General features: G+C 44.1%; 6 protein-coding genes across 9 annotated transcripts; 1 reads left to right on the forward strand and 5 right to left on the reverse strand.

The window, feature by feature from the left end:
• Positions 1 to 2281, reverse strand: LOC102213388 (uncharacterized). Its single transcript, XM_013910943.1, has 3 exons — positions 1918 to 2281; positions 923 to 1067; positions 1 to 786 (listed from the first exon to the last, which is right to left on the reverse strand). Exons 1-3 carry the CDS (start codon positions 2279 to 2281, stop codon positions 462 to 464), a joined length of 834 nt encoding a protein of 277 aa, XP_013766397.1. The 3' UTR covers positions 1 to 461.
• Positions 2282 to 2853: 572 nt separating this feature from the next.
• On the reverse strand, positions 2854 to 9648 carry hps4 (HPS4 biogenesis of lysosomal organelles complex 3 subunit 2). Of its 3 annotated transcripts, none has more exons than XM_013910946.1 (12): positions 9212 to 9647; positions 8858 to 8948; positions 8550 to 8693; positions 8344 to 8451; positions 7777 to 7893; positions 7393 to 7487; positions 7216 to 7288; positions 5465 to 5589; positions 4696 to 5383; positions 4451 to 4577; positions 4013 to 4124; positions 2854 to 3729 (listed from the first exon to the last, which is right to left on the reverse strand). In XM_013910946.1, exons 1-12 carry the CDS (start codon positions 9241 to 9243, stop codon positions 3558 to 3560), a joined length of 1884 nt encoding a protein of 627 aa, XP_013766400.1. In that variant the 5' UTR covers positions 9244 to 9647; the 3' UTR covers positions 2854 to 3557. The 3 variants fall into 3 exon arrangements, with proteins under 3 accessions (XP_013766400.1, XP_005733591.1, XP_013766401.1); XM_005733534.1 differs by having other exon boundaries at positions 4696 to 5359; positions 9212 to 9646; XM_013910947.1 differs by lacking the exon at positions 2854 to 3729 and adding an exon at positions 4300 to 4326 and having other exon boundaries at positions 4057 to 4124; positions 9212 to 9648.
• Positions 9649 to 10292: 644 nt separating this feature from the next.
• On the reverse strand, positions 10293 to 14220 carry LOC102208156 (uncharacterized). Its single transcript, XM_005733536.1, has 7 exons — positions 13873 to 14220; positions 13554 to 13728; positions 13382 to 13452; positions 12934 to 13107; positions 12763 to 12860; positions 12610 to 12681; positions 10293 to 12522 (listed from the first exon to the last, which is right to left on the reverse strand). The coding sequence occupies exons 1-7, from the start codon at positions 13886 to 13888 to the stop codon at positions 12379 to 12381; spliced, it is 750 nt and encodes a 249-aa protein (XP_005733593.1). The 5' UTR covers positions 13889 to 14220; the 3' UTR covers positions 10293 to 12378.
• A 1140-nt stretch (positions 14221 to 15360) lies between these two features.
• Positions 15361 to 16790, reverse strand: cox6a1 (cytochrome c oxidase subunit 6A1). Its single transcript, XM_005733537.2, has 3 exons — positions 16641 to 16790; positions 15620 to 15762; positions 15361 to 15520 (listed from the first exon to the last, which is right to left on the reverse strand). The coding sequence occupies exons 1-3, from the start codon at positions 16783 to 16785 to the stop codon at positions 15434 to 15436; spliced, it is 375 nt and encodes a 124-aa protein (XP_005733594.1). The 5' UTR covers positions 16786 to 16790; the 3' UTR covers positions 15361 to 15433.
• A 1510-nt stretch (positions 16791 to 18300) lies between these two features.
• On the forward strand, positions 18301 to 19740 carry LOC102208986 (C-type lectin domain family 4 member E-like). Of its 2 annotated transcripts, XM_005733539.1 has the most exons (7): positions 18301 to 18374; positions 18453 to 18536; positions 18651 to 18737; positions 18840 to 18890; positions 18975 to 19114; positions 19208 to 19323; positions 19445 to 19740. In XM_005733539.1, the coding sequence occupies exons 1-7, from the start codon at positions 18305 to 18307 to the stop codon at positions 19596 to 19598; spliced, it is 702 nt and encodes a 233-aa protein (XP_005733596.1). In that variant the 5' UTR covers positions 18301 to 18304; the 3' UTR covers positions 19599 to 19740. The 2 variants fall into 2 exon arrangements, with proteins under 2 accessions (XP_005733596.1, XP_013766408.1); XM_013910954.1 differs by having other exon boundaries at positions 18840 to 19114.
• A 55-nt stretch (positions 19741 to 19795) lies between these two features.
• On the reverse strand, positions 19796 to 21608 carry pla2g1b (phospholipase A2, group IB (pancreas)). Its single transcript, XM_005733538.1, has 4 exons — positions 21471 to 21608; positions 21178 to 21319; positions 20081 to 20214; positions 19796 to 19967 (listed from the first exon to the last, which is right to left on the reverse strand). The coding sequence occupies exons 1-4, from the start codon at positions 21517 to 21519 to the stop codon at positions 19849 to 19851; spliced, it is 444 nt and encodes a 147-aa protein (XP_005733595.1). The 5' UTR covers positions 21520 to 21608; the 3' UTR covers positions 19796 to 19848.
• Positions 21609 to 21817: the final 209 nt, after the last annotated feature.

Raw genomic sequence — 21817 nt, forward strand, 5'->3', positions numbered from 1 at the left:
AAAAGTGTCACAGGGTCCGAGGGTCTAACCATACGTCCTCACAAATGAACAGAATAATCGCAGCTCAGTTCAGCATGGTCGCAGCACATGTGCAAGCCCTTTGTTTGTCCAGGTGTTGTTTTTTTTCTTCTTTTCCCACCAACTGTGAAAACTTCTTTAAATAGAAGCACGAGGCAGATTCATGCGTAGCTAAAGGAGGACAGCTGCTGAACAAAGCAGACTGAGGAGGCCACGCGGTTTGCTGCTGGACCAAGTCTCATAACCACAAAATTACACAAACTTACAGTATGTCATATTTACAATGTACATATTTACATATATAGAGAGAGAAATAGATAGTTTACATAAGCTTTAGCCTATAAATTAATCATTTTGACATTTGAAGTGCATCCTTTTGTGTTCAGCTGGTAATGGCAATAGACTGATGAATGCTGCCATGCAAAAACAGTCAGGTCCAACTGTTAACCTGATCCAAAATAAAGAGCCATGAAAGGTGCGTGCGTCAAGTCAACACCACCAGCTCTACATGACACCTCAGTTCCACCCTGACTGCAACCCAGGACCAAGCCCAGATCCAGAGGACGACTCCCCAACATGTTGTCCTGCGGATCATTTACGAAGGGGTTTTCACCCGGCGGATCTCCACCGGACAAAAATGCCACCCGCCAGATGTTTGTCAACCTGGGGCCCTGCCTTCGACCACCCATGACCTCCTGTGCGCTGTGGAAAAGGAACAGCAGGTCCACTCTCAATTCCACGGTGTGACCCCGTGACCCCAGAGTGTACCTAAAGGTGGCAAGAGACAGTGTCACAATCAGGCCAGCCATTCCCAGAGCCCATCAGTCAAATGATATTACTGGGTCTTGAATAAGAGTGTGTGTAAAAACACCAAAAGTACATTTCTTGAGTTTTGAGCCTGTACCTTGTAGGAAGCTTGTGCTTCGCCATGGATGGAAGCACAGGGCGGATGTCCAGATGTTGCGGGTTGGAAAGCTGAAGGTGAAGCTCGGCTCTTGTAACCGTTAATGACATGATCTCCCTGGTGAGGACAAACTCCACACCCGTATCTGGTGAGGCGGAGAAGAGGCAATTAACAGTCTGCCAGAGTCACGGTACAGCATTTCATGTCACAGAGAAGCACATTCACTCATGTCAGGCTCTGCCGCAGAGGTGATGTTTTCACTCCTAATGCCTTGTTAATGAGTCAGCAGGATGTCTCAACAATTCTTGAAGGGAACATTAAGCCAGCTAAGACTCATTTGTGTGCAGATAACATAGTCCTCCCTGCAGCTGCATTATTCAAGTCATTATCCACCCCCAAACTGCCTTTCTGTCTTCACTTCACCTCTGCTGAAAAATGATATTTTTAAAGGGAAAAGCCAGAATGCCTACTCTGTGTGTGGCTGCTTCGTGTTATTCATGTTTCTTTTGCTTAATTTTCTGCTAAATTAGGTACCAATTCATCCCTGTAATTTATTCACTTAGTTCATCGCTCATTAGACCCATTCAGAATGGTTTACTGAACAAAGTTTCTCTTCTCTCCTGATTAATTTGCAGCACAACTTTTTTTAAACTCTGGAATTATTAAGATTCTTGATATAGCAGGTAAGCTCAAGAAATATGAGAAGAAGCTGTGTGGAGGCCAGCTGATGCTTACAGATGTGAAGAGTCCGTTCCCGTGGTTACCACACAGCTAGTTTTATGTATTGAACTGAACTGTTTTGGAGGATTAACCACAGGGATTATCTTCGATTTTAGTTGGGTTTTTTGTTTGTTTGGGGGATTATTTAGAAATACTCCCTCCCATCAAGATCAATCCCGCTCAGCACATCTGACCTCCACAGGACGAGCATGAAGTTAAAGTGAAAAGTTAAAGTTTCTTTTGCCTGGGTGTATTCTCTCTTTTTTTTTTCTTACCTCCTCTCATGCGACCTTGAATCCCTTTCAGCCTCCTGCAGTTTTCTCGTTCTTGACAGCAGCGGTAGACGCGCCGGACGAAGCCGAACAGAGGTTTTCCTGGAAAAACCAACCCACGTGAAGCTCTCGCGGAAAAGTGCCGCATGCGGATCTCCAAACGCGTCCCGCTATCCACGCGAGCTTCTTGCGTGTTCTCCAGCCAAGGTGCTTCCAGTTCCGCGCACCGGTCCGTGCGTAAAGTCGCTTCGTGTGGCTCCCGTGACAAACGCTCCGATGTGCCCACCGCGCGCCCGAACACTCCACAGCAGCTCAGCATCATTAAAATGAAAAGTGATGTAATCCGCGTGCAGTTTGAAGAGGCCATGGTGAAATCCCGAATTCCGCCCAGTGCTTTTCCAGCGACGAGGAGCGGCCACTTCTTCTCTGATGCCAGCTCTCCAAAGCCTTGCGGCCAGTTTGAACCCCTCGCTATTATACCCCACTGACAATGGGGGGACAACACACCACTTAGAATTTGAATCCTGGCCCTCCTCACAGTCCCTGCCCCTCCTTTTGTGCCTTGCCCACCCATTTGACCCCCGCTGCCTTTTATTGAATGCGCCTGCATAATTAGGCGCCCCCAGAGCGCCGAGCAAGCCCATTCACATTCAGCTACTTAGCTAATTGCCCTAATTACTCCATAGCTGGATGGTCGCGAACGACCTTACTCGGAACACGTATAGGGGAGGATATTCTGAGAGAGCAAAAGTATGAACATCTTACAGGCATGCGTTTGGCATTTCAGACCGCTTTGCACACACCTGTTCATGGTCGTTTGAACAGAGGCATTAAGCAAGAGGCAGAAAACAATAGGCTCCACACTGAAGTCATAAGAAGGTCAGGCAACCCCAGCTGTTTTCAACAAGTTATGAGAAAAGTAACTCATAAGAGGCCAACTCAGAGCGGATCACATTTTATTTTAAAACACACAGAAGTTCATCACAGCAAACCTCTTCTCAGACAACCTTCGAATACACACATTTTGTGTAAATGGCAGCAATAAAGACAAATCACAGTCCTAATAGCCAAATATTTAAATAACACTTTTTGATTGCTGACATAGAGTTGATTATAAAATGCTTTAGAACTTCTAGACAAATAAGCCAATACAGGAGCAGCGAACAAGCTTCTCAAATGTGGGAGAGGATAACGACTCTGGCTTCAGTCTAAATGCATGAGTGAAAGCAACAGAAACATCTGCTGCAGACAGTTACTTTATTTTATTTTTTTTGTTTAAATGTAACAAATAAAATTAGACTCATACAAGCATGGAAGTAAACATAACCTACTTTACCTAAGCTTTAACAAGCATCCACTGTCATAGCAAATTTATAGTTACAATATAAATTTAAAAAAACAGTTCTGCTGTGAATATGAGATCCACTAGGGTTTTACAGCACAGTGCCACAGCGTACGGTAATGTACAGCATGGGAACAAGTAAACCACAGCTGGAGGGCAGCAAAGAAGATGTAATCCTGTTGTAAAATTTCCTACAGCAGAGCTTTTTTTTTCCATTTTATTTTTTTAATGTTACTTACAGGGCAGTTCTTCTCCCAGTGAAATACATTTCCTCCTGAACGGGCGACCCGACGCTGCCCTGTCAGAGCAGGTTAACCCCGTGTTTCAGCAGTCTGTGCCGGGCCTTGCTGGGTAGCGAGAAAGCGCTGTCCTGGTGGTTCGGGATGCCCGAGTTCCTCAGCGAGCCTCCGTTCTGCTGGAAGTAAGTCTCCTGGGCCACGCTGCGGGTGCCATACACAGCTGTGCTGGCATTCCTGCCCACATAATGTCACGCAGATTTAAATTTCAAGCCCGCTGTGCAACAAACAAACACACTAAAGAAGGCAAACAGTGTGGGAGGTTTTTACCAGTAAACATCAGCTGTCAGAGCGAGATCCACGCTAGTTAAGGGAAGGTTTAGGTTCAGAGGGATGAACGTGATAAACTGTCAAATAATCCCCCCCCCCTTCTAACCTTTACTTGAGTAGAAGAAGAAGAAATCCCCCTGCCCCCTCCACCCTCTCACACCAAAAGCTACTGCATCATTGCCATGCTGACCTGATAATAGCCTCCTGCAGAGTCTCAGTGTTACAGAAATGCGAGTGAAGAAGTGATGTGGCTCTGACAAAGGGTTGATCCCAGGCTCCCCCTGACCGGCCAGACAGGTTGGCTGCAGAGACACACAATAACAGAGGCACATTAACCTGGACAGGCACGCCTGCAGCTCAAAAGAATGCTGATCACAGTCCTTGAAATTAGCAGTTAGCTCATGCAAAGACAATCTACCAACCCTCCCCCCTCCTAGCCCCACTGCCCTGGGTAGAGATGCAGGGACTTATACTCACTTCAGCAGAAAAGTGAAAGTTGGAAAACTGGAAGAGACAGAATGTTTGGGAATATCAGATATGAAAAAAAAGCTGAAAAGACAAGCGCAGGGAGTGCCGAATATTTAACGCAGGGAGACAGCTGATTAGATATTTAAGGGGCAGTTATTACTTGTGAGCGTGCTCTGAATGCAGTCGAAATGGGCAAAGGTGTAGGGCCCTGGACCTCCCGGGGCACCCGGAGAGATGGTCCTCAGATGGGCCTCCAGTCCATTGAGTGAAGCCAGGCTGCTGTGATACTGGAGACAGATCGACAATGCCACGTATCAGCATGACAAAGGCAAAAACAACGCACTCATTTTCTTGAATTTAAATTGAGCTGCAGTTTGCAGAGGAAAGACAAAACACAGCCCTCACCACTTCCTCCATAGAAGTGGCGTCACTCATGAAGTGAGGCTCCACCAGCAGAGCCAGCACCAAGCCCTTCACTCTGTGCATGTACAACGTCATGGGGATCAGCGCATTCTCCTCTGAGGCGTCAGAGAGACGATGAGGAGGAGGAAGAAGAGGAGGAGGATCGCTCTTCCCTGCCTTGTGGCCTGAAACACTCCCACGGGAGACTCTGCTGTCTTCCTCCACCACCTTATCATCGTGCGGCTGCTCATTTCCAGACTCGACCGCTTGAAACTCAAACACACCCCCAAAAGCTCCCTCCCCTTCTCCTCCATTTAGATGGGAGTCTTCTTCAAACACGGAGCCGTCTCCTTCACTGCGAATCTGGCTGCGACCACCTGTGCTGTCGCGGGAGCGGCTCTCTTCCACCTCATCTTCAACAGTGTTTTCTCCATTTGAGAGAAACCTGAGCGACTGTGGAGATGGGTTGAGGGAATTGGCAGCGCTGTGGGACAAAGCCGGGCTGAACACATCGGAGTCTGACAAACGAGGGCTGAGGGACGCCTTCTGAGGAGGTTTGGATAAACTTGGATTTGACACCTGTGACTCAGTAGAAGGAGTGTCGGATAAAGTCCTTGACAGGCGGGTCTTCTTTGAGGGACCATCTCTTTGTGGCGTGGTAGGACAGCTGGAAGGTTTTAGAATGTCAGAACTGTGTAACAAAGGGATTCAAGCAGCTTGTTTAAATAAGCTTCACTGAATATCATCTGTAAAATAAATAAGGAGAAACTACCTGAAACCTTTGTCGACAGGAGCGGACTGCAGGTCCTGGAGTTCAGGCGCGGTCAGGAACACAGTTGTGGAGCTGACAGTACCGCTAAATGAGCTTGACGCACTTGTTCCATTAGGCCGCTGAGCCTACACAAGAAAACAAAAATATTATTTTTATTTGTTGCTGCCTGTTATACAGCAGCAACACTTAAATGCAACAGGAGCAGCAGCACTCCTTACTTCGGTGTCTTTCTGCACAATGACAATAAAGGCTCTCTGAGCACCTCTGAGAGTGAGAGCTGCATCATCAGCCCACTTTAATTATCCACCAGCCCACATCCTCCCAGGGAATCTAACAGGTTTGCTAGCTTGTGAGAACACCTGGCACCACACTGCAATTCTGCCTGCGTCTTTGCATTAGCTGCTTATAGCTGAGCTACCCCGGGGTCACAGCAGCAGCATACAGGATGAATCACTGCGCGTGCTGAGATTAGTTGTCATGGTTTACTCCAGTTTTTCTGTTTTCTGTCATTTATAGGTTTTATTCTTTATTCTTCAACACAGCCTGAACTGTCTTAGACGAGCTTTCTTATACTTTTCTTTAAATAGTCTTCAGGAATAGCTCACCAGGCTTCTTCACGGACAAGCTCTTCTTTTTGCCTTCTGTTCTGTCTGTCTGTCAAAACACTGCTTCAATAATGTTGATGTCCAGTCTCTGGAGTGGTCAGTCCATGACTGATGGTGTTCCACTGTGTCTTTTTTACCCAGGTTTAGGGCACTGGCTGTGTGTTTGGGATCATCATCATGCTGAAAAATGAAGCTGCTTCCAATAAAACACTTTTTGGCACAGTGGATGAAAATGATGGAACTCTACTGGGTTCATAATTCCATTAATTTTGACAAGATCTCAAAAACGACTGGTGGGAATGCAGTTCCAAACCATGACAGAGCCTCCGCTGTGTTTTATAGATGGTCACAGACACTCAGAGTGTCTTTGAAACAAAACTTTTACATTTGGAGATTTGGATTCATCACTCCATAAAACCTTTCTCCCCGTTTCCCGTCATTATTATTGGATTTTTCTCCCCTATTTCTTAAGTACATTGCTTTCAGATTCTATTAATCTGTTATAGACACACTGCACACCATGTTGAGATACACCAAGTTTTCATCAGGCTGAAAATATGCCAACACTTAATATTCATTCATTTTTACAAAACATACAAGCTGCTGTTTCAAACTTAAACAATTTCTTGATTGTTTATAGCCCGTCCACGAGTGACGTTCTGCACTTTAACAGCAGGCCAAAGTTATGCTGTATTTTTTGTTACATTTTAGACATTATTAAAGATTGCCTGCGTCTTAGAGAAACAAATATATAGAGTCAGTGGAGACGTGGAAATATTATGCGTTTATAGACCTATCACATCAAAGAGAGTGACCCTGGATGAAGAATAAGTTATTCTCTGACTTCTAAAGTACGGCTTTTGCAGCTTGCTCAAATAAAGAAATTTGTCACAAAACACTAACTGCACAGTGCATCAATCAAGCATGGTGTCCTCACAGCGGAGGGACCTGCGAAGTACCCTTGAGCTTCCATCCCCTAATTATGTGTATGCGTGTGAATGGGGGAGGGGGCTGGTGCGTCTCGTCTTTTCAGGCTGCTTTACTTACGTTAACCTTTCATTACATCTACGATTTTACTACTGCTGATCTGAAGAAAAAAGAAAAAAAAAAGTTGAGGAAACCTCTGGACAGATGTTGAAGTCCTACCTTGGTGTATGTTTCACTCTCGTGAACCATGACCTTCATTGTGAGCCCTGGAGACATCTGTGTGCTGACAACTCTTTGAAGCAGATCACAAAAAAATACATTAAAAAAAATTTCTGATTTCAGAAGCTGACATTTAAAAGAAGAAGTCGTGGCCGTTCTCTTCAAACGCGAGCTCACCTTCCTCTGAACAGAATACATCCAGCTAACACTAGAGGGCAGCGCTGACAGGCCTGAAGAATGAGGGCCGCTTTGAGCAGGAGAAGAGGGTCAACCTGAGGAAATGAATCCGATGAAATGTCACCTGCAGCTCATGCAGAAATAAACAATAAAAAAAATGATTTTGCTTTTATATTATCATCTACTGAGCAAATCTCCAGCGTGTGCCCACTGTATTGTTTACATGCATCCTGCAGGCACACTAAATAAGCAGAAATGAACCGCTGATGGTTTGTCGAGCCATGCTGAGGTCTTACTCAACACCACAAGATGTTGTTATATATTCTGCCCTCTGAGTGGCGGCAGGCTAAAAGCAGAACCCCACGTGTGACCTTTAGTACTTACGTTAGTCGAGTCGATGGTCTTCAAGCAGCTGAAGATGTGACTAAGCTCTGAGGATCCTGACTGCAGGTGAGAGAGGTACCTCGCCCACTGGGCTGCCAGGGTTTCCTGACTGTTGAGCTGCAAAGCAAAGGTCAAACTCGATGACAATGAGCATTTGGGGATTTTATTCAGACGGGTGGCAAATTAAAGGAAATTCAAACATAAAGGTGGCAGACCACTGTTTAACGGCACGGCCCGAAATGTCTCACGTGGGCCGAGATTGCTCGCCTGCCACAGCGTGTGATTCACCTTGTTGTCATACTCAGTGCTACGGATGAAGCACAGGGAGGCTCCTCAGAGAAGAGACCAGACATGAAGGTTTGCACTGACCCTTCACACTAAGTCCACCCAAAACCATTTCAATAAAAAGCCCCACAGTGTTGCTGAAAGCCACACACATAAAGGCTTTTTTGCCCCTTTAACTTGTCACTGGTTGTGCTGTCAGACATCTTGATCTTTTTGTGACGGCTGATGTAAATGTTTCTTAAACCTACGTAGAACAAAGCAGAAGTATTTGTGCAGCTGCACCTGATAGCTCTGGCGGACAGGGCCGTTGTAGAAACAGAAGAGGTCTATCAGCTGGTCCAGGAACTCAGACACGCTGACAGTAGGGACATCCACCGAGCAGCCCAGCGCCTGGGGGAGAAAAGAAAACACATCCCCAGAATAACCATTAGGGAAGCCTAAAATATCACAAGAGGTTACTGCTGGACCACCAGTAGAGCCCCACTCACCCAGAAGAAGTCGTCTTTCATGCGGATGGCGAACTTGTTGCGCCGCAGCCTGAGCGTGCGCGCTGGAGAGGAGGAGAGCTCGGAGACGCAGCGGCCCACGCCGGCGAGCTGCCCACACAGCAGCTCCTGTTTGTCTAGTGGGGTCTGACAGAGACATGTGATGCTTTCACAGACTTCTCTGAAATCAAGCTAAGAACATACGCACACAAATACAAGTGCTGGGAGATTGTTATCATCTTCAACACACTCCCTAACACACACACACACACACTAGACGTGCAGCTTGCAGCACTTTGTGTCAGCCAGACCTCTTCAGGGAAGAAGTAGCAGATTCCGTCTCTTGTAGGATCAGCCTCTCCTCTGACCTTGGATCCATCATATAGGAAGAAATAGTTACACCTGCAGAAGTAAACACACAGGAGTGGCTAAATGTGTCATTTAAGAAATAAAGAAGCAAGAAACGACACATTTCAACCACGCATTAGTAATACTGTGCTGGAAGCAAGCATCTAATTAACTTTGTGCATAAAGATATGTGTTTGGTTTGCTATAATAATGTAGTAGCTCACTATCAGCTAAGTAGCAAAGCCGTGTATGTTTATGGTCCACCCTGCATGCTGCAGCTGGTGTCTGTAGTAAAGGTGGCTCTCAGCGGATCTTACATTCTTGAATCTGGCTGCAGAAGCTCAGCCATGACCGACGCGAAGCCCCCAGGAGCCCCTCAGTATCTTGTATCCATCCGCCCGAGCAGGCTGCAGATGCACTCTGACACACACACACAACTACTAAAACACAAAAAGTGGAACTGATGTTTTATCCGCGAATTCTGATCTTAGTAATCGCCTGTCACGCCGCAGACGGTCCGCTGTTTGCCGCAGATCACTCAAAACACGGCCACGGAGCGTGTTTTCACGCCATGTTTACGTTTCGCTCGCCGTAAGTTTTAATTACTTCCACACAGAGAAAATATCGCCACTTGAGGAATGCAGGGCAGTCACACGCAGTGGAAATCATGTGAAAGGACGGCGAGCGCACAGGGACAAACTAGTGCGCCATTACGCTGCACATTACTAGAAAGGTGAAGACGAGAGTGTGTGAGGATTACTCACTGCTGGTTGGCGGATTGCCTCTTAGTGTCACATTGATTATGATCCCAGTGTCGGTGCTTTTACGTGAAATTGTTGTGAAAAGTGTCACTTTCTTCTTATTTTGTTTGTTTGTTTTGTAAAACCATCGTGGCGTTTTCAGACAACGTGCTTCTTAGACATCTTTGAATGTATGAATCCTGCACAGTCAAATGTGTCTATTTTAAGCCATTTTTATTGGAAATGAACAGGATTTATGAAGGGCTAAAATCAAGTAATGATCAGCATTGCAAGCCTGGTTGCTCCTACTCCATATTTACAGTCTGTCCAGTCCTCTTTTGACACGTAAAACATCTCTATAGAAATGTGATATTTGTTTCCATGTTGGCCAGATCTCTCTTTAAAGAGACATTTTTTTAGTCTCAGTAAATAGTCCCTTTACCAAAACTTGATTGCAGCTTCTACTTTGTGACAGGGCCGTTCTTTCTGCCTCGGAATGACTTGATATCATTCATGAGAGTTATGTTTGAGGTGTTTTTGACAGATTATAGCCCAAGAAGTCATTTACAACTGTTTAAATTACTCTTTCATTTATGTGGAAACGGATGTTTTAGGCGGAACTTTTAAAAAAGACGAAGAAATCACATCCACACAAAACTAATGTTCTGTTTTTATTGTATTTTATTTTTAAATTAAACCGGTGGCACATTACATGGGCCGTTTCTGTGTATTGCTCCTTAAGACTTCGACAAAAACCGATCATAAGCCTGGAAACGTGAGATGCCCGCGTGCTCTTCATCCTGGGAAAGGCAGTGCCAGAGGCTTTTGGCAGGAAAGGTGACCTCCAGCAGCTCCACTCTCGCGCACCGGTGTTAAAGGTCGAGCGTGGATTTAAAACTGCGCAATAAGAACGCATTTGTAACGAGCCCCTCTCAGCATCACGCGTGTTTCTACTGGGACTGGATCGGAAAATTTTGAAACGCTCTACATCTTACAGCCGCTTTGACTTCACATTTTCCTCCGCAGAGCCATCGCACATCCGTTTCTCTGCTCTTGATTAATGATGGCTACCATTCGTGGGCCGTGAACGCGCACCGCTCGCCAGCCCATGGCTGCAGGAAAGCGCGATGACACTGGACTCAGCTGCTTATCAGGTGACAGAGGGAGACGTTTAAGCATGCAGCTGTTCAAAAGGAGGGACCCGAGTTTAATATTTTTGGCGAGGAAGCGCTGTTTTCACTCTCAGTCCAGCCCAGACATTTCGATTTAGTGTCCAAGCCTCCTGAGGACGTGCAGCTGCTGGACAATGTCCACGCCTAACGGCGAACTCTGGACCCACAAACAGGCGCGCAGTGCACTGTGGGAGTCCAAGGACACACCTGTCTCTGTATAAAAGTCTTCACAACCCATTCTCCGGCACACCGGACTCAACAGCGATGATATGAAGTAGTAATAGTTACACTAAGCAGACACACTTTTACCAAAATTAATATTTAATCAACATAATGATTAACAGTTGACTTTTTTCTACTCTGAACCTCATGATTTTTACATCACTCTTTGGAGATAAATGTCAGAGAGTTAGAGCTGTTCATAGACAACGAGCAGACAACGATTCTTATAAACTGCGAAGTTTATGCGTTTGAAAATCACGTGACCCAGCGGCCTGTTTATTAGGAGGCCTCCAGCAGTGACAGAACAGTTAGCACCAATTTTCTGCGTGCTGGTGATTAAAAACAAAGAGTCAGCTTTGCTGTAGAAGGTTTCCAACTGAGCAAAGTGACTCCGATGTATCTGCATGGCAGCCATGATAAGAGCTGGTGAAATTCCTTGGACGCTAAAGATGCTCAGATGCTTCCTATCCTTTAGCAGAGAATAGGCTGGAGCGTCCTGTATTAAAAACCAACATGACTGAGAAATGATGCAAGTCATCACATAATCTCCCGCGCTGAGCTTCGTTTAGGCAACCGCAAGAAAATGATGAACTGTTACAAATCTGTCATGTCATGAAGATGTCTCCTTGTGTGAGACACTGTGTGGTTTAATGAAGTATCTCTATAAATAACCACAACTGGCCGGAATAAAATCATCAAAACAGAACGAGGGTTCTTGTGGAACACCGACTGCATTAGCTGCATCTGCTTAGCAACGGCATCCATTAATGTGACTTCAGAGAAAGGTTAATAAAAGTGGATCAGCAAGAACTCTCTGTCACATCTTTCCTGGACCTCAGGATGTTTTCCAAGGAGCTTGAGAATTTCAATTTAAAATTTTAAGCATACGATTTGGACCAGTTGTCACAAATACATATAAAAGGTCCTAAAAGTCTCTTCTGACATTAAAGCCATCTGTTGTTGCATTCGTTCATTTAAACCTGCTGTGGTAGAGTACAGTGAACATGGTGCTCTCACAGGCTCCACTTACATGCTACTGTGAACCCTCAAGCAGCCATGCTGCCTTCCATCAGTGCGCTTTAAACACTCTCGTGGTCTGAGAATCGGTGTACGGCAGCATCAGCACCGTTGCATAAATTGTGTGATGCAATACTGCAAAAAAAAAGGGTAGTGACATGTATCATTACAACCCTGACCAGCATGTAAGAGATTATGCTGCCTACAGCTGCAGCCAACTACAACCTAAACACACCTCTGTGAGCGTGCCGGGGTAAAAGGCAACATGTCATTTCAACAAATTCTTGTTTTTCCACATAAAAGGATAAAAGTACTTTTGTTTTTTCCTTGCAATCACATCAGCTGCTTGTCAAGTAATAAGATTTCTTTCTCCAGCTTCCTCATTTTAAGTGCTCTGTAAGCCATCTCTTGGTCCCGGTTCTCAATCTCCTTCTTGAGGTAGGAGCAGTAGAGAGACCTGAGGTTTTCTGTCTGCTTCTGTGAATCAGATTACACAAAACATGCGCTCTTATTGCATTCGTTTCTTCTCATTAGCACAGGACAGCTCTGACAAATGGACCTCACCTCTCCGCTTCTGCCACCAGCTGTAGCCCCAGCCGCGTTAGCGCCCTCCTGCAAGCTGCTGCCGTGAACGTCCTGTTAAAAAGAGCAATCCAGTCTTCACGCCAAGTACTCACAGGCAAAAGCTCCAGGAGATGCACGCGCAGCAGTACTCACCCCCTCAAACTGAGTGTCACTAATGTCCGTCTCGTCGCTGCTGAGGCTCTCTGGTTCAGTCTTTGTTATGGGCAGCAGCAGGACAGGGTGGCCCGACACTGCAGCAGCGAAGAAACATTTAAATAAGCCAATGTGGAAACTTTTGCAGGGATGCTCGTGAATTTCACCTACCGCTCATGAAAGAGCTGTCAGACACAGCTGCTGGGTCAATACAGGCGCCTCCAGGGAGAACCTCCACCCTCAGCCCGTTGTCTTTGTGATGCAGCACGTCGTCCTCACCCGAGTTCAGAGACGGGGTCGCCGAGCCGCCCTCGTTTCTCATCATTGCAACCCTTTTCCTTTTTGCTGCACAGGGACAGATTTGACAGGTACGTAACACACCTGGACTTTACCGACTCTGAGCCAGTGCAGGAAGAGAAACACTGAATGTTATACAGCTCCGTCATGCTAGTGCATGTATGTGCATAAAGCATTTTAATGATGCGGAGAGTTCATAAGCTCAAAGATCATAAACTCATTCATTTAGACTTAATGATTTGCAGAAAACCACAAAGAAAAACCTCTTTTACGAAGCAACTGCTGACTCGCTGAGATCAAAACTAAGACAAAGTGCTTGCACCTGTTTGCACAATGTTCTTGTGTTTGACTTTTACTTGCTGCCATGTCCTTTTGTAGCCACTGTCTGAGACCCTGTGAAGCAGGAAAAATAAAGATGATGTGTCAGTAGGGTCTATATTCAATAATTTGAATATAGGTCAATCACACTCACACGAGTGAATAAATGTCCTTACGCATTTATTTTATCAGCAATTCTCTGCCAGGCTTCCTCTCTGAGTTTAGAGGCACTGGTGGTGTTGGATTTAGCTGTTAGTATCTCTCTCTCCTCTTCATACAACTTCAGAATGAGCTCCTGCTCTTTGGAGCTGAAAAAATGCGCCCTCTCCTGTTTCCTCATTATCTGAAAATCTGTTTTAAAATAACACAGAAATATAAATGTACTATAAATGTACACGAATGAGAGTCAAAAACCACGTGATGATTGTTGTTGGTTTTGATTGTTTTTTGGGGTTTTTGTTACAGTTTGTGTGATCTTGCACAAAGTCTCCTCACCTCCGTCTGCGTTCATGGATTTCGATCCGGGTTTCTGCGTGCGACTGATCTTCCCTTTGTGGAGGAGCGGGGACGCGCAGTTATCCGAGATGTTTCAATGCTAGATTTAGTAATCAAATCGTAACCCGCGGTCGCGAGACGGAGTAAAGCCGAGCTTGATCGATGCCACGGTTAGTTACGGCACGAGTCCCATCATCAGGTAGCCTCGAAAAAACCAGAAGCGGGCAAAGGTAAACGGTGTCATTGAGCTGTCTATCAGCGAGCTTTGTTAACCCTGGATTTTCTAATTCGGCTTAAAGCGCGTTCACGTGAAAGAGGTGGAGTCTGTAACAAAGAGCGAGTCACGTGCGCGAATCATCACATCATCACTGATAACGTTAATGGTTGTTGGGTCGGGACAAGCTTACGGAGCTGGTTTATAGACACTGGTGACCTGTGGAAAACGTAGGAGTCATGTCGGGTTTGGCCACAGACTGAACGGGCACGAGCCTGACCCAGATTTTACTGAGTGAGACAAAGAAAAGGGTTTTTTCTTTTATGTGTAACAAAGACAGGTGTGAACAGTACACAAGAGCTGCTTCAGCGCTGGAGTTGCAGGCACTCCCTCAGCAAGACATCACAAAGCTTTTACTGGGGAAAGAACACTCGTTACTGCCAGCTCCTCTATTAGCACTTCTCAGTGTTTGCTATGAACAGGGTCTATTAAGATTTTGTGTATGATCTAAAAGAAAAAAACAAACGATATTAAACAATGATGGCTGCATAGTGTAGTGATTCACGTGACCATGAAATCAACATGCTCTGCTACCTGTCGTGACTAAGGCAGCCGATGAGAGTAGCTTTATATTGAAGAATGATAATTATTTACAAACTGTAACTCCTGTGCTTTGTGAGTATGCCTTTTCAATAAAACTGCTGTTAGTAATTAGAAATTGGATCCAAACCTCTCACAAAAAAGGTTAATCTGGCCAGAACAGGCCGTCTCTGTGACAGGACTGTTTCATGGATACCGACTGGTCACTGTTTGAGAGCAAGAATGTAGAGAAACATACTGAGACTGGGCTGTTCTATTTCACTTTTTGCACTGGCAACATTATTGTCGCAAAATACCGCCAGCTTTTCCCCAGCCAGGATGAGTGACGTGCGGCTCCTCCTCAGAGTCTGTAACAGCACCTACAGGCCAAAGGACAAGGTGCAGTATTCCAGTGCCAGAGCAAACCCAAAGCAGGGCATTGGAACTGCCAAGGACATGTACAGGGTAAACAAACAACAGCCCAACTGGGTAATTCTACTTATTTTCTAACTGGGTCTAAATGGGTCAAACTGCATGGATACATACAAGAAACATGAAGTGAGGTAATAGAAGTTACTTTATTTATGTTAAGTCAGACATTTTGTATAATGGTCCAGAACAAAGGAGCTATTGGTTCAGGTGCCCTGTGTTAAGAGCACAGAGGTAAAACGATTAAAGAGGAAAGAGTAAACTGTGAATAGGAGTGTGGTCCAATAACAACTGCTTAACAAGGACTGATCCCATCTGTGACATCTGGAGGTTTGTTTTTTACTCATGTCCCTCATAGCCATCAGGAAGAGGATTCACATGTGGGTTGTGGAAAAGACTTTTGTTGCCATCACCCCAGGGGAAACGCTAATGGGAGGGGAAGCATAAGAAAAACATAATTAAGTCAAAAATAATGTTGTTTTTTTAAAGGCAGCACTTAAAATTACAAGTCTCATGAAGTCAGACCTTGCTGCGAATGCGGAGATGGGTGTAGGGGACAAACTCTGGTTGCTCATGGCTGTGGTGCTGCTCCTTCAAGAATGTGTTCAACATGCAAACTCCAACACCTGGAAGGGCAACCACGAAGGTGAGGATCTTCCAGGTCTTACCTGGGGATAAGAAATCAGAATTATTTAACTAACAAGTAACAATAGAAAGAAGAGCGAAAGAGAAGTAAAACGATAACAATGTGCTGACATCTGACACTGTTAGATCATATGAACGCCCCTGAGACAGTCGACAGAGCATGCCCTTGACCAGAACTAAATCCAAGAAATACAACCAGTTTAACTCACTAAAAGACAGTTACATTCAAATCTGGTCCAAAAATACACCATATAAAAAGGCCCCACTGGATGCATGTTGTTACTTTCAGCTGTAAGATTTCTGATAAGATTCTGTAAGATATGACCTCACTTAGTGAATAGTTAGACACTGTTTAAAGTCTCTCTTTTAAAAGACTGTCAATGCGAAATGCAAAATTAACTGTGCATTTATACAAGAACAGTTCAACTTCCTTGTATCTCCACAATTATTCAATTCAAGTCAATTCAGTTCAAAGCTGTCCTTTTCCTTCCTGCTCAAAACGCCTATCCTCTCTTTATCTCAACACTGGTCCGCCTTTCTCGTGTTGAAATAAATACTTCCTTTACAAGCTGTCGGTCATAACGATTATCAGGTGTCTTTGTGACTATCCTTTCATCTTTTGTTGCACTTTAGCTCGTAAGACATGCTGTTCGTCACACTGCTCCACTTTTAAATCATATTAACTAACAGACTGCGCTGCTGTGAGACACAGACAACAACAAATGCAAGAAAATCACAAGTTTCGGGGGGCAGCGACTACGTGCTCTCCTCTCAAGGATGCATTGCTACTGCTAATGCTAACGCTAGCTCAGCAAGGTCACTGGATCTAACATAACAGGTCGTCTTAAAGGCAAAACAAATTAAATGCAACCACTTGTGTAAAATAGAGCGTTATAATTACCTGACTGCTCGCCGTGTCCGGCAGCGGCAGAGAGCTGACGCCGGGTTTGGGTCAAAGAAGACCTCAGCAACACTTGAGAGATACGTCCAAAGGCCGCCATTTTCCTTTCTGGCTGACGAATAGACCGAAAGAGGTTTGTACACATGCGTGACGTAAAGGCCGGACAACTGTGAGCTCTGCTGTGTCACCAAGCGGCGAGATGGAGAACTGCAGCCTGCATTTCACATTAAAACAACACAGCTGTAACCGTGATCTGTTTTCTCTGATTTCATGTGATGTGAGGTTTTCTATATGTATCATTCGTATATATTTAATCCCTATAATATCCTGAATATTTATAATTGGGCTATTTGTATTTATTAAAGGTATTTCTCATATTTTGTAACTTTGTAAAATATTGTTATATTTAATTTAGTTCAGCCTCCCCTCAGTTTCTGTATATTGTATATTGAATGCAAAACTCAAATCAATTCAATTTTATTTATATAGCGCCAAATCACAACAACAGTCGCCTCAAGGCGCTACAATAATACATACAGAGAAAAATTCAACAATCAAATGACCCCCTATGAGCAAGCACTTTGGCGACAGTGGGAAGGAAAAACTCCCTTTTAACAGGAAGAAACCTCCGGCAGAACCAGGCTCAGGGAGGGGCGGGGTCATCTGCTGCGACCGGTTGGGGTGAGAGAAGGAAGACAGGATAAAAGACATGCTGTGGAGGAAAGACAGAGATTAATAACAAGTGTGATTCAATGCAGAGGTCTGTTAATACATAGTGAGTGAGAAAGGTGAGTCCCCCAGCAGTCTATGTGCAGCAATTTATGTAGCATGCAATACAATTTATATGGAGTGAAAAAAATATTTCTAATAATCCTGAAAGCCACCTCTATTCTTCATTCTTCATTCTTCCTCTTGAACTGTCTTAAGCAAGCTTTCTTCTAATTTCTTTAAGTAGTCTGTCACGCTGCTCCAGTAATGTTTGGGATCCTTTCCACATGGTATTGCATGGTGGATCAAAATCTGATTGTACTTTTCTGTGTTTATAATTCACTCAAATTTGACTAGATCCCCAACACCACTGTAGCTAGTTTTTTTTTTTACTTTAATTTTTTTTTTGTTGCAGCCCCTAAATTCTCTCAACTTCACCCCAAGAGAATGATTCATGAACCTTAAATAACTATAACACATTATAAACGTCTCCTGTGCCTGGAATGTGTTTCTCTTTAAACAGGGGAGGATTTTGTGGGGTTGCATGGTCAGAGTCCAGATACGCAGATACTCTGGCTGATCAAGGTGAGTGATAAGTTTTATTGGTTGGGATTGTTTGCTCTTGATATGGCTTTGCAGGCTTAGACTAGTGCATGACACAGGGGGTTATAAATGTAATCATCTAAATATCAATAAATACAACAAGTATTTACATAATTTAAATTTACAATAACTCAAATTTTAGCTGTACACCTTTGAAAGTGTTTGCTTTTAGACTATTAAAAGACCAGCGTCTATTTATTGAACCATTAATAGTTAACATAATATGAGGCCTAAAAACAAACAAGAACCATTTGGTTAACCTCTTGTAGTCTGATCATGTCTCTGGACTGAATCCTGGTAACTGCGCTTTAAGTACTTATGCACACATTTGCATCAGCTGATTTCTTTCAGCAATGGAGCTTCAGTATCACCAGGTTGGATCTTTGGATAGAAGCTCTGTCCATGAAAACACCGCAAAGACAGGTAACATTTTCACGTCACTTCATTTTAATCAAGTAGTTTCCAGTAGTTTCCAGTGATTTGGTTGGTTACTGTTTGTAGGTATGAAGAGGATTGTGATTTTTGTGCTCTATGGCCTGCTGGTGCTGCTGTTGTTGATTCTGCTGCTGGTAACTGGGATCAAATGTACGACTATAGTCCACAGTGACCACAGTCAAGTAAAGCTGGTTCATTCATATATTATTATATAACTGTAAAGGAATCTAACCTTTTTCTTTCTATCATTCCTTTATCTTAAAGTTTCACAGTTAAGCAGGGAAATCACAGATCTCAAACAGTATCTTGGGAAAACGAACCATGGAGGAACAACATCAGCTCTCAGTTCAGGTTAAAAAACAAAATGATATCTGGTTTGAATATGTGCACACATAAACCTTTTAGTCCTCTTCACAATCTTGCGCTGTCATTTTGTGGTTTTCCACATTTAAGGCGAGATGACAGTTCACAGTGACGCCTTAGAGGAGCTCACCCCAGTTAGAGGTATTAAACTGCATGCTTTTAAATCATTTATATCAGATTTTATTTCTTTTTACAGTCAACATATGCTAATCGTTATCATAATAGGGACATGCAGCGAAGGCTGGGTGTCTTACCAGAGTAGCTGTTACCTGGTATCCATCACCAGTATAACCTGGAGCAAAGCAGAGGAGCAGTGCAAAGCACACGGAGGACACCTGCTGGTTCTGAACACTGCAGAGGAATTGGTGAGCTCCTTATCACATCAGCTTGCTGTGAACATGCCAGTTAAGAAGCACACATAGTCTTAAACAAAGGGTTTTTTTTTTAATCACTTCTAGGACTACATTTCCAGAATTGTTCCAATCAAGTATATCTATTGGATCGGACTCGTGGAACGACATCACGAGGGACAGTGGAGCTGGGTGGACGGAACTGACTACAGGTCAACCCCAACGTAAGAAAAATGTAACCAAAAAAAGTAAAGATAGATGAGTGGGAGGAACAAATCGAGGCAGAAGGAAGTCATCACTGTGTGTGGCATCATTATTTCTCCTCCCTCTTCTGATTGTGTTCAGTTTCTGGGATGAAGGTCAGCCAGACGACTGGGAATACAGAGAGAATGGAGAGGACTGCGGGCAGCTTCATCCGCCTGAAAGACGTGAACGCAGGTTGTGGAATGATGCCGACTGTAACATCACGTACCGCTACATCTGTGAGAAAAGGGCATGAGGAACAGGGGAACACCCTGAGATGACAACCCCGCCCCTCCCTCGCCAGCAAGGCCGACCCTGCATGGCAGGCAGGAGTCCAGAATGATGGAAAAGATGTTACTGATGCTGATGTGTCACAGAAATAGATGAAACGTGCATGTATGTCTTTAAGTCTTTTCTTGGACAATAAATAAATAGCTATGGAAACAATAGCACTTCTATTCATTTACTGATGTTTTATTTTTTCAAATGATGATGCCCTCTTCAGCTCACTGGCAGCGGTCACTCGGGATGTCAGCATTTTCCTCACTGTAACCAGCCTCACTGAAGCACATGGCTGCATTCCTGTCACACTCGCAGATAAATTTCTCACACGGATCGTTGTCATCTACAAGGGGAAAGGCAGAGAAGACGGTTGAGTGTTTGCTGTACACAGTAAGAGAAAATCTAGCTGTAGACTAGGTTGATCGATAGTACACTGCTGTTGTTGTTAACACTCACCCAGGCAGGTGATAGTTTTGCTGGCCTTGTCACAGTTATAGCTGTATATTTCAGTGTAGGGGTTGTCCAGGATGGCCCAGCAGTCATCGTGCTGCATGGCATCACTGTAGCACTGGTCGTGGACCTGACAGCACCTACAACAAACACATGACACAATCAGACCATTAAAGCAACCCTTTTAAATTTACTAAAGGACTGCTGCTAACAGTTTCCTTAGAGTATAGTCTGCATCCTGGATCAGTAAGGTCAACATGTCATAACTTGGCAGAAATCAGGAAATAGGACAGTTTATCAGCAGCCTCTCTGTGACTCTCTGAGATCGCCCAGTGATGGCATTGATTTTTATTTGGGGTTTTTTTGTTTTTTGGTGTATTTTCTTTATCTATATCTATCTGTGTCTATAACAAGCAAAAAGCAAACATTAAAAAATATGTCTGTAACAGTGCGGCTCAGTCCATGGAGACATTTTTAACGCCTTGAGTTCACTAATCAATTTTATCTAATGAGCTTTTAATTAATAAAACAAAAAGAGATAATAAAGCAAAGTTGCACAAGAAACGCTTTTCACTGAACACTGTAAATTCCTAGCTAAATTCCATTAATGCAACAGATTTAATTTACACAAACAACTGAATGGCTTTTCTGAGGAAACAGTTACTGTGAGCACAAAGGCTCATGGGACTGTTAATGTTCAAATAATGAATTAAGTAGTTTTGTGGTCCTCATGTGGTTTCTACTGTTTGTGTGGCTGAGAAAAGACAAGTTTAACTCGTGTCTGCCATGACCAAGATTAGAGTGAATAAAGATTTCCAGCCTATGTTCAGCTAAGTAATAATCATGCAGTTGTGCAGTTTGTGGGAAATCTCCTCACATGTGATATTAAGACTGCAGAAAAACACTCTTGGGTTTAATGACATTTTTTTTGATACATCCACTTGGATTACATAAACTATTTGCTATTCCTGCTAAGTTTGTTTAAATACTTTGTGCGATACACCGTATAACTCACAGTGACTGTGGGAGACTCAGAGGTGGATATCTCACTGGGGGACAGAACATGACAGGCAGCATGAGCAGTACGACTCCAGCAATCTTACCTGTCAAGCTCATCAACAGGTGTGCCAGAGCCTCCCAGCCCGCAGTAGCAGCCGTAATCAGCGTAGTCCAGCGCTGGCCAGCTATCGGGTACCGTGCACAGGATCATGGACCTGAACTGCCACAGAGCTCGATAACCCAGCACTACGAGACCCAACAGAGACATGTAGCAGGTTCACATCCCAGAACTGTCTGGCATTGCATCAGGCAAAATCAAAACTCAAGCCTCTTGGGAGATTTTCTGATATCAGTTTCACTGAAAGAGAGCTGTCATGACAAATACTTTTAAACTTACGAGCTGGGAGGCCGAAGAGCACAATGAGCAGAGAATGACTCAGATGCATTTTACTGGAGAAGTGTCTCAATGGTCTTTGGGGTAAAGCTGTTGCTTTATATTGACCGTCCAACTGAGAGGTGGTCCTGCTTTGACCAGCTGCTGGGAATCATCCAGTCCCTTATTTAATACCTTATACAACGTATATGGATCCACATGTATTGTAAATAAGCAACAGGTGCATACACAATCACATGCATATAAGAGCAAGCACAAACACATTAATGCTTTTTATATTTGGTTGATTTTTTTTTTCCTGTTGTGTAAAGTTTAATTTCCTTTGATCTTATATGCACACCGAACACGAG

The sequence above is a fragment of the Pundamilia nyererei genome, unplaced genomic scaffold (genome assembly GCF_000239375.1).
Source record: "Pundamilia nyererei isolate P.nyererei 1_Seehausen unplaced genomic scaffold, PunNye1.0 scaffold00053, whole genome shotgun sequence".
In the NCBI taxonomy this organism is placed as follows: Eukaryota; Metazoa; Chordata; class Actinopteri; order Cichliformes; family Cichlidae; genus Pundamilia; species Pundamilia nyererei.